We start from the raw sequence: 12,169 nt of genomic DNA, 5'->3' as shown, positions 1-12,169 counted from the left end.
AGGACACGGGTTCGTGCCCCGGTCCGGGAAGATCCCGCAGGCGGCAGAGCGGCTAGGCCCGTGAGCCATGGCTGCTGAGCCTGTGCGTCTGGAGCCTGTGCTCCGCAACGGGAGAGGCCACAACAGTGAGAGGCCCTCGTACCGCAAAAAATAATAATAATAATAATCACAGATCTACATAAATATTTATATAGAGATGTTCAAAATACTGTAACTTTTTACAAAGAAAAATGGAAAACAACTAAATATTTGGTGAGAAAGAAATGATAAAAAACTTTCTGATGACGGTAAGTACAATGTATTAAATACTTAACATATGCCAGCTAGAATGTTAAGATCATGATTTTACTTAATTCTTAAAAACAGTAATTAATATTATGCCTATTTCACAAGTAAGAAAACTAAGGACTAGAAAAAGTAAGTTATCAGGCTTAAGGCTCTTAAGTAGCAAAACTGGGATCTGAACCCAGGTTTGCTAGACTCTACTAGATACAATATCCCTGTAAATTCATAAGAATGGAATTTTATACAGCCATTAAAGACTATATTTTGGATATTAACTAGAGTTTTTTTAAAAACTATGTTAAAAAAGAAAGCAAGACACAAAACTGAATATAATTTATACAGACACCTAAATGGGACTGGACTATATTAGATTGGAAAGGAAATCCTGGGTAATGGTAACTTTATTTTTAACTACTACTTTTTTTTATCTACTTTTTATAAACTACTTTTTGCATTTTCCAAATAATCTATAATATATACATTCTTTCATCATCACGGGAAAAAACAACCACTATTATCAATTAAAGGTGAATCTTGGACTTCCCTATACACTTCCTCCAGCTTGCAAACTATATTATCCTTCCACCCCTTTTTTTATTGTGTCTACCTATATGGAAAAGGATCTAAACATATAGGCAGTTTAAGTATCCAACCAGTATAGGGAAGAAACTCTTAAGTATAAAAACATACATAGTTGGGCTTCCCTGGTGACACAGTGGTTGAGAGTCCGCTGCCCCGGTCCGGGAAGATCCCACATGCCACGGAGCGGCTGGGCCCGTGAGCCATGGCCGCTGAGCCTGCGCGTCCGGAGCCTGTGCTCCGCAACGCGAGAGGCCACAACAGTGATAGGCCCACGTACTACAAAAAAAAACAAAAAACAAAAAACATACATAGCTGACACTACCTCCCAATCACTCTGTAGATCCAGTTTACTTCAATCCTATTTATTCACTTAAGTAATGTTCACATTTAACTTTTAACACCTGATTTTATATATCTTCATTTTTCCATAAAGAAGGTCTCATTAATACACTAAACAAGCTTGTGTAGCTTCTTCATATACATACCTGACCTAAATATTCTAAAAGGATATGGGAAATTAGGATGGGTAAGAAGGTTTGATATATTATGGAGAAATGTGAAAGGGCTGGTTCTCAAATGAAGAACCTAAAAACAAATAATATAAATTGTTATTAATAGTGATACCATAAATATATATATAAATTTCATATACCCATTTTCCAAGCTCTTCTACCTCTATTATTCAGTTTTAACCTGAGAGAAGCTAACCAATACATACTTGCTCACAGATTATCATTAAAATATTTCAGCATGGGGCTTCCCTGGTGGCGCAGTGGTTGAGAGTCCGCCTGCCGATGCAGGGACACAGGTTCATGCCCTGGTCCGGAAAGATCCCACATGCCGCGGAGCGGCTGGGCCCGTGAGCCATGGCCGCTGAGCCTGTGCTCCACAACGGGAGAGGCCACAACAGTGAGAGGCCCGCGTACCACAAAAAAAAAAAAAAAAAAAAATTTCAGCATGATAAGCAGAGGTCTTATTAACTCTAGTTCTTTTTTTTTTTTTTAACAGATAAGGATATATGTTCTTTTAACCATTAAAAAAAATTCAGGGTGAACATGAAGTCTATAAATAGTAGTAGAAGTAAACATGAACTCTAGAAGTGGTATGGTAATGGTCAGTACTGCCATTAAAGTGGATATACCAATAAACAACACTTCAGGAAAAAACTTTCCTACTAAACACTACATCATCAACACAGTGCTAACACTTAAAAATTTTCCTGTATCAGTTTATGAATAAATCTGTTACATGCATATAAGGGCTAGTAATTTTAAAGAACTTATCTTTATGGAAAAATATCCAGAAATAAATTTCTGTTAACAGTCAAGAAAGATATTCTATTTAATACTCAATATCAACCATCTAGAAATAACAGGCCTAAGAAAACTGATACTAACAATCAAATATATCAATAGTATTTTAGCTCTTTAAAACCACCATAAAAGGAACGAAAACAAAAATCATCCCTTTAAAAGGAACAAAAACAAAAATCATCTCTCTATAAGGAACATATAGGGAAGTTAGAAGACTCAAATACGGCACAATCCCAGACAAGATCAGAAAACATCTCTCTCAGAAACAACTGCTACCAAGAACCAATACAACCATTTACTGGGGAGTAAGTTACCCTACAAGATGATTTTAAGTCTCCTGCTTGATAAGCTGAAGGTAGATACTAAATCTCCTCAAGGTACCAAAGGGTGTGTCACTAAAAAAGACAGTATTTATAGAAAATGTAACCAAATTAAGGTAACCAATAATCTTAAAATGCATCCGTCATAAGAACTATTATAAGTAATAACTGGACATACTAACTATTGATAAAGAATGGTTAAATAAATTATGGCAAAAAAAAATCATGCTTTGTAATGCTATGCAGCTATGAAAAGTTGAAGGTATAATGTAGAAACCAGAAAGATCTCTGAGACATATTCTTAAGGGAAAAAGCCAGTTGCTGAACCATATACAGCTTTGGGCCAAAGAATGGCAGGAAAGTGTATTTCTCTACAATTCTTCAACACTTTCTATACTCCTTCATTACTTACTACCAGTACTAATCTTCCTTAGATATTTTAGATTCTCACATTGTTGGTTTTACTGACATATTTTCATCTGTATGTGTTTATTTCCCCAATTAGCCATGTTCCTTGAGAACACAGATTATGATACATACTACTCCAATTTGGCATTTAGTCATAGTCCCATACATAAAATAGGTGCACAAAAAATATTTGTGGATGGCTAAAATACGTAAAATATGAAGGAGTAAGAAGTAGTATTTTAGAAGCAAAGACACCAAAACACACATTAAATGGGAAAACCACAATACAGTTCTTTAGACTTCTTGGGTCAGCATGTTTTATGCAACCACAAGCTCTTTGAGAAATTCTAGTAACAAAATATGTGATTACATTTTCCTTCTTATGAGAGATTTCTTTAATCACTCAAATATGTAAATAAAAGCTTGAAAACCTATGTGTAAAATATACTCACTCTAGACTTCAATAAACTTACCATCTGTCTATCACTGATGCTATCAATGTGCTTATTAAGGCCACAGCTGACACCTGCAAACTCTACAGCTCTTCCTGTTATCCACGTAATGTCTTCTTACTATTAAAAAAAATGTAAATGATGATATATTATATACATACGTAACAAAAGCAAATTTATATCAAATAGTAATCCCAAATGAAATCAAAGTCCAAAATATATACCATATTTATAATATAGATATATATCATATTCCAAAGAGAAAACCACAAAGTAAAGAAAAAAGACCAACTTCATCCACCGCCATTAGAGGTGACTATTACACTCTGGAAATGGTTATACAAGGGAAAGACCTAAGCATTTATTCTGTCTTTTAAGTAAAACATTATTTCAAGGCAACAAAATAGCGCTAATTGATGAGGGAAACCTTCTTTATTGAAGACAACTATGTAATAGGATCTAAAACTAATTACCATATCGTAAACCATAATTAAATAGCTGATCAACAATCATCAATGAAGGCTAAAATCATTAGGTGAAAGGTTGATATTGACATACCTGGTGCCAAAGTACCATGCCACAGATTATTCGCAAGATATAAAAAGACAAATATAATTTTACAATAAAACGATCTGGTGGTCATCACCTTGGCCTGGTGATCAAACACAGCATCCAAATGGTGGGACAACTAAACATTACATGCCTGTAAGTGAAACAATATGAGTACACAGCATTGCTAAATGAACTACTCTTCCAAAAATGTCTAACCTGAACCTGAAACACCTTTAAATCTCACTCCCAGTTTATATGAAATATAGGGGATAGAGGAAAAAGTTACACTGACCATGAAGAAACTATCAGCAATACAAAATGTCAGACATTCCCAACAGAGCCAACAAATCTGTATTATGGGGAGGAGGAGGGAGGGTGGTAAAGGGGGTGGGTAGGTAAGAGACAATTCTATAATTAAAAAAGACTCAAGAGACAGCCAGATACAATGGGTAGCTCTTGACTAGATTTTCATATTTTTTAAAGGCAATAAAAGATGTTTTTGGAACAATTAGAGAAATCTGAATATGGTACAAGTATTATATATTAGGGACTTATTGATAATTTTGCTAGGAATGATAATGGTTTTGTGGTTATATAGGAGAATATCCTTTTTCTGGAAGATATGTCAAAGATAATACGTCTTATGAATTATTATTTTTTTTTGCGATACGCGGGCCTCTCACTGTGTGGCCTCTCCCGTTGCGGAGCACAGGCTCAGCGGCCATGGCTCCCGGGCCCAGCTGCTCCGCGGCATGTGGGATCTTCCCGGACCGGGGCACGAACCCGTGTCCCCTGCATTGGCAGGCGGACTCCCAACCACTGCGCCACCAGGGAAGCCCTCTTATGATTTTTTAAAAGAGTAAATTTCAAGCTTAATCCTTAAATGAAATTATCAAAGTTCAAAATATATATAACATTTATAATACAAATGTATAGTACACAAAAAGAAAAAAACCCTCATTTGCCACCATTTACTTTTAAAACGCTCAGGAAATTTATATATACATAGAAATATACACATATATAAAGCAAATGTAGCAAAATATTAGTAATCATTAAATCTAGGAGGTGGGTTTACATGAGTTCAATGTACTTTTCTACTTTTCTATATATGTCTATGTATTTTGCTAATAAAAGTTTTTAATATGTACCATGCTTCAAGTAAACTGGTTTGTTTACCTCTACAAAGTAAAAAATCCTTTTTAAATTCAAATACCAACCCTTAATTTGAAACTCTGAATTCAAATATACAAAGTTTTAATAAAAGCAGGGCACACTCCATATTTTAAAGGTTATATCTGGTTACGTATGTGTTCTAAGAAAGAGAAAAATTTAATCATGTGGTAAGGGAAGGAAGAAAATGAAAGAAAAATTTTTAAAGGATAAAAATTAAGAGAAGAGGGCTTCCCTGGTGGCGCAGTCGTTGAGAATCTGCCTGCCAATACAGGGGATACGGGTTCGAGCCCTGGTCTGGGAAGATCCCACATGCCGCAGAGCAACTGGGCCCGTGAGTCACAACTACTGAGCCTGCAGGCGTCTGGAGCTTGTGCTCCGCAACAAGAGAGGCCACGACAGTGAAAGGCCCGCGCACCGCGATAAAGAGTGGCCCCCGCTCGCCACAACTAGAGAAAGCCCACGCACAAAAACGAAGACCCAACACAGCCAAAAATAAAAGTAAATAAATAATAAATAAATTAAAATTAAAATAAAAAATTAAGAGAACCCCAAATAGCCAAAGCAAGCTTGAGGAAAAAATAAAAAGTTAAAGTTATTGTGGGGACTTCCCTGGTGGCGCAGTGGTTAAGAATCCGCCTGCCAATGCAGCGGACATGGGTTCAGTCCCTGGTCCGGGAAGATCCCACATGCTGTGGAGCAACTAAGCCCGTGCGCCACAACTACTGAGCCTGCACTCTAGAGCCATGAGCCACAACTACTGAGCCCATGCGCCTAGAGCCCATGCTCTGCAACAACAGAAGCCACCGCAATGAGAAGCCCGCACGCCGCAACCAAGAGCAGCCCCCACTCGCCGCAACTAGAGAAAGCCCGCACACAGCAACAAAGACCCAACGCAGCCAAATAAATAAATAAATAAAGTTATTGTGTACTGTTGGTGGGAATGTAAAACGGTGCAGCTACTATGAAAAATGGTATGGAGGTTCTTCAGAAAAGTAAAAACAGAATATGATCCAGCAATCCCACTTTTGTGCATACGTCCAAAAGAATTGAAAACAGGATCTCCAAGAGATATTTGCACACCCATGTTCACTGCAGCATTATTCACAATAGTCAAGAGGTAGAAGCAAATTAAAAGTCCATGCAATCTCACCCTTGGGGGACAGAGCCAACTTGGGCCCAGCACTGTACTGAAAGGGGTAAGGGCAGCCATTGCTAGTGCTCATGGAGATGTTGGATAGGGAGCTGTTTTGAGCTCTGACTGGCATACCAGAACTGTCCCAGCATGTGTCCCAGCCTGGACCAGGCACACGATCCAGCTCCTCTTGCTTCAATGCTGCTCCCCATTACCAGGCATGGGGAGAGTGCACACTTAGAGAGAACAGACCAGCTAGGACCCGACCCTCAGGATTTCTAACTCCAACACCTTGGGACCTGACGATGCCCATAATAGGGTAGTGATGGCCACTGAACATGGGAGAAGCTCCAGTTCACACCTGTCTCTGGTTCTAGCCTCTCAGTCTCTAGTCTCACCTCACACCAAGGTGATAGCTTCCAGCACACCCTGGGGGAAGATGTGACCCATACTCACATGCAGAGGACACCCCTTCAAGACTGGGATAGGTATCCTAATTTCATAGAGACAGAGTGAGTTAAACAAAATGAGAAGACAAAGGGATTTCTTTCAAATGAAAAAATAAGAAAAAAAAACCCTGGGCAAAAAGAAAACAGCCAATGAAACAGATAAATAATTTACCAGATAAAAAGTTCAATGCATTAGTAATAAGAATGCTAACTGAACTTGGAAAAAATTGAGATGAACACAGTGAGAATTTTAACAAGAAACAAGAAAATATAAAAAAGAACCAGTAAGAGCTGAAAGATACAATAATTGAAATGAAATACACACAAGGAGTTGACAGCAGACTAGTTGATACAGAAGAACATACAAGTAATTAAGAAAAAAAAGTTTGTGCAACCTAAATGTTCATCAATAGAAAACTGGATTAAGACAAGTGGGAAGGACTTCCCTGGTGGTCCAGTGGTTAAGAATCTGCCTTCCAATGCAGGGAATGCGGGTTCGATCCCTGGTCAGGGAACTAAGATCCCACATGTCGCAGGGCAACTAAGTCTGCGCACCACAACTACTGAGCCCTCGCACTTTGGAGCCTGTGTGCCACAACTAGAGAGAAGCCTGCGCACCACAACTAAGACCCAATGCAGCCAAATAAATAAAGACAAAGAAAAAGAAAATGTGGGATACACACACATATACATAGTGAAATATTATGCAGCCTCTAAAAAAAAGGAAATCCTGTCATATGCTCTAACATAGATGAAACCTGAGGACATTATGCTAAGTGAAATATGCCAGTCACAAAAAGACAAACAGTGTATGATTCTACTTATATGAGGTATCTAAAGTAGTCAAGTTCCATACAGATGGCCTACAGAACATCATTAATCATCAGAGAAATGCAAATTAAAACCACATGAGGGGGCCTTCCCTGGAGGCACAGTGGTTGAGAGTCCACCTGCCGATGCAGGGGACACAGGTTCGTGCCCCAGTCCGGGAAGATCCCACATGCATGCCGCGGAGCAGCTAGGCCCGTGAGCCATGGCCGCTGAGCCTGCGCGTCCAGAGCCTTTGCTCCGCAACAGGAGAGGCCACAACAGTGAGAGGCCCGCGTACCGCAAAAAAAAAAAAAAAAAAAAACCACATGCGGGACTTCCCTGACGGTCCAGTGGTTAAGACTTCACCTTCCAATGCAGGGGGGGGTGCGGGTTTGATTGGTCAGGGAGCTAAGGTCTCACATGCCTCACTCCCAAAAAACCAAAACATAAAACAGAAGCAATATTGTAACAAATTTGATAAAGACTTAAAAAAAAAAAAATGAGATGTCACCTCACACCTGTCAGAATGGCTATCATCAAAAAAACCACAAGGGCTTCCCTGGTGGTGCAGTGGTCACTAATCTGCCTTCCAATGCAGGGGAAGTGGGTTCGAGCCCTGGTCCGGGAAGATCCCACATGCTGCAGAACAGCTGAGCCCACGTGCCACAACTACTGAGCCTGCGCTCTAGAGCCCACAAGCTATAACTACTGAGCCCGTGCACCACAACTACTGAAGCCCACACGCCTAGAGCCCGTGCTCTACAACTGCAACAACAGAAGCCCACACTCTGCAACAAAGAGCAGCCCCTGCTTGCCTCAACTAGAGAAAGTCCATGTGCAGCAACAAAGACCCAATACAGCCAAAAATAAATAATTTTTTTTAATTTAAAAAAAAAGAACACAAATAACAAATGGTGAGTATGTGGAAAAAAGGGAACCCTCACGAATGTAAATTGGTGCAGCCACTGTGGAAAACATTATGGAGGTTTCTCAAAAAACTAAAATTAGAACTACCATATGACCCAGCAATTCTACTCCTGGGTATATGTGAGAAAAAATGAAAACACTTATTGGAAAAGACAGATGCACCCCAGTGGTCAGAGCAGCACTATTTACAATTGCCAAGATATGGAAGTAACCTAAGTGTCCATCAACAGATGAATAGATAAAGAAGATATACACAATGGAATACTACTCAGCCATAAAAAAGAATGAAATTTTGCCATCTGCAACAACATGGATAAACTTGGAGGATATTACGCTAAGTGAAACAAGTCAGAGAAAGACAAGTACTGTATGATACCACTTATATGTGAAATCTAAAAAATAAAACAAACTAATGAATATAACAAAAAGAAACAGATTCACAGATATAGAAAACAAATCTGTGGTTACTAGTGGGGAGAGGGAAGGGGGTGAGGGGCAAGATAGGTGTAGGGAGTTAAGAGGTACAAACTACTATGTATAATATAAGCTACAAGCCATATGCTAACATATATATATGGAATCTAAAAAAAAAAAAGTGGTCAGAAGAACCTAGGGGCAAGATGGGAATAAAGATGCAGACCTACTAGAGAATGGACTTGAGGATACGGGGAGGGGGAAGGGTAAGCTGTGACAAAGTGAGAGAGTAGCATGGACATATATACACTACCAAACGTAAAATAGATAGCTAGTGGGAAGGAGCTGCATGGCACAGGGAGATCAGCTCAGTGCTTTGTGACCACCTAGAGGGGTGGGATAGGAAGGGAGGAAGGGAGGGAGTGAGGGAGACGCAAGAGGGAGGAGATATGGGGACATATGTATATGTATAACTGATTCACTTTGTTATAAAGCAGAAACTGACACACCATTGTAAAGCAGTTATACTCTAATAAAGATGTTAAAAAAAAATATATATATATATATATATATAAGCTACAAGGATATACTGTGCAACACAGGGACTATAGCCAATATTTTATAATAACTATAAATGGAGTATAACCTTTAAAAATGGTCAATCACTATGTTGTACATCTGAAACATATAATATTGTCCATTAACTATACCTCAATAAACAAATATAGTAGTCAAACTCTTACAAAGTAGGATGACAGATGCCAGGGGCTAGAGGTGAGGTGGGGAAGGGGGGGGTTGTTCAATGGGTATAGAGTTTCAGTTCTTCAAGATGAAAAAGTTCTACAGACCTGTTGTATTAACCATGTATATACAGTAAGTCCCCTCCATACAAACCTTCAAGTTGCGAACTTCCAAAGATACAAACATGTGCTCGCATGTCCAATCAAGTAAGGTGTGAGGGAAACTGCAGCTTGCCCTCTGTCTCCTATTGCTGACGGTCCTTCAGCTCTACCATCTCCCAGCTCCTCTCCCTCCTCCAGTCAGTAACCCTTCTTGCCTGTTCACTTGATGCCAGCTCCTGTATGCCAGCTGTTGTACAGTACCACTGTACTTTTCAAGGTACTGTACTGTAAGATTAAAAATGTTTATTTTTTTGTTTTTTTATGTATTATTTGTGTGAAAAGTATTATAAATCTATTATATTACAGTACCATGCAGCCGATTGTTAGTTGGGTACCCAGGCTAACTTTGTTGGACTTATGAACACGTTCTCAGAATGGAACTTGTTCATATGTAGGGGACTTACTGTATTATTAACACTACTATACTGTTCACTTAAAAGTAGTTAAGATGATAAATTTTGTTATACGTTTATTACAATTTTTAAAAAATCTATAAGGGGTTTAACTACAAAGAAAAACAAATGTAAGAGAAGGGAAAGAAAATGTTCACTCAAGAGAGGTTAAGTCAGAAATAGAACAGGAAAGAAAATCACAAATAGAAATCCCAAGAAGTATAGATTTAATTTCAACTACACCATCATTTATCAACTCTAGGTCTCCTGATAAAATAGACTTACTGAATCTTTATAGCTCCAGAAACTATACACAGAATACTCTACTAGGTGCTCTGTACACCCCAAAATGACTGATTGTACATAAACCATATCCATGCCCTATTCAACCACTTCTTTCCTACCAACTACCACCCTCCAAAAAGCCTCCATCCTCTCCTCCCTATCTTTAAAAATTCTAATTCTAAAAAGTTCAAATTCCTGTAGTGGAAAAACTGTTTGAAATTTGGTTTCTCAATACACCCTGAATTGATAACAATGAAGCGAATTCTTAACTCAGACTATCCAAACTCCCAGTATTTCCTAGGCAGTTTCAGTTCCTTAAAATAAAAGTAGTTTACAATTTATTGTTTCAACTTCCCACTTTCTGTTGACTTCTTGATCCAATGCAATCTGCCACCTACACCTACTGGTTTTTCTCTGGCTGCCCCTTCTCAGTCTCCTTCATTGATTGCTTTTCTCATGCTCCTCTTTCAGTGTCATTGTTACCCTGGGTTCTGTTCCCAACCTTCTGCTCCACCACCTTTTTCTAGGCCCATCCAAATCCATGGCTTCAGTACCTATGACTCCAGCCAAGAATTCTCTCCCAAACTCCAATATAGTTAACTGCCTTGAGATAGCAGATAGATGGGCCCCTGGCTAGACAGCTGGTGTTTGTCAAGTGGAGTAAAATTGAAGCTTTGTTTTCCCTAGACACTCCAAGGACAAAGTTAGTGGCAAGAGCTGAGCTTTGCTGAAGTAAAAAGATAAGATGACCACTCCTGTGGTCGACAAAAACTTCCCTGTCTGCACATGCACAGGAAGGCTCCTTGAGGGGTCAAAAAAGGGAGGGGGCGCCACCCCATAATAAGTGTGGACATACCCCCAACAGCCCTCTGCCGTGGAATCCATCTTAGCAAAAAGTTGCGCACCCATGCTGGGGAGAGTCCTAGGACAGGTCAGATGTGAAAAAAGAAACAAGATTATTGGCCTAAAGTAAACAAAGACCCGGAAGGACTGTCCTATATAAGTGATTTAAATCACCTCTTTACTGCGCTCCTTCTCATTAAAGAAGAGACTCATACCCTTTCTCTCCAAGTGTATATTTCTGCCTTGCTTCAGGCTTAAATAAACAAACTGTTTCTCTGTGTGCTCTCCCACTTGTTGTGTTGTGTCTCTAATAATAAAATTTGTACCTGTTTTTACAGTTTTTGCCTCCTTGAAACATTCCTGCTTTCAAATGGGGGCAAGAGCCAGGGCCACTTTGCTTCTAGCCTCTAGCCCCTGGTGGTCTAGCAGCTAGGATTCCTAGTTTTCATCCAGGCTACCCAGATTCAATTCCTGGGCAGAGAACTAAGATCTCTCTTCAGGACTGCTCACTGCTGTCTCTCCAAAAACTGCCTGACAGACATATCCATGTGTATATTGCACAGGCACTTCAGGCCTGAGAGTTCCAGCGTAAAATGCTTCAATGACTCCACAGCTTTCAAGATCAAGTTCCCACTCCTTGGTTAAACCATTCAAGGACTTCTATGATTTGGCCCCTTACCTACCCCTACCATTCTCTTCCTCTACTCCTCCCCAGGTACTCTCTACTCCTCCTGTATCTAATTATTTGTTTCCCAAATAACTAGATAGATGGGCCCCTGGCCCATCTCACATCTCTGTGCCTCACACACGTTCTACCCAAAAGTCCCTCTACCCCATCCCACACAACCCATATTTCTTGCCTCAATTAACTTTCTTTCAGGAAAGTTTTCCACTATCCCAAAGTTTGATTTACACAGAGCTGCCACT

At 39.4% G+C, this 12,169-nt stretch overlaps 1 protein-coding gene across 11 annotated transcripts in view; it reads right to left on the bottom strand.

Annotated features, from left to right (window-relative positions):
* The window catches only part of N4BP2 (NEDD4 binding protein 2), a 90,159-nt gene that overhangs the window by 71,267 nt on the left and 6,723 nt on the right, over positions 1-12,169 (bottom strand). For 8 of the 11 annotated variants that reach the window (XR_010942960.1, XM_067735773.1, XM_067735772.1 and 5 more), the window contains one exon: positions 3,382-3,480. Coding sequence is in view for 1 of the 11 variants with exons in the window: in XM_067735771.1 (XP_067591872.1) it covers positions 976-1,177 (202 nt within the window). In the remaining 10 variants the exon portion in view is untranslated. The other 3 variants (XM_067735770.1, XM_067735771.1, XM_067735769.1) reach the window with 2 other exon arrangements.

This window comes from Pseudorca crassidens, chromosome 4 (assembly GCF_039906515.1).
Source record: "Pseudorca crassidens isolate mPseCra1 chromosome 4, mPseCra1.hap1, whole genome shotgun sequence".
In the NCBI taxonomy this organism is placed as follows: Eukaryota; Metazoa; Chordata; class Mammalia; order Artiodactyla; family Delphinidae; genus Pseudorca; species Pseudorca crassidens.
The sequence above is the reverse complement of the archived record's forward strand: the minus strand, read 5'-3'. Positions and strand labels throughout refer to the sequence as shown.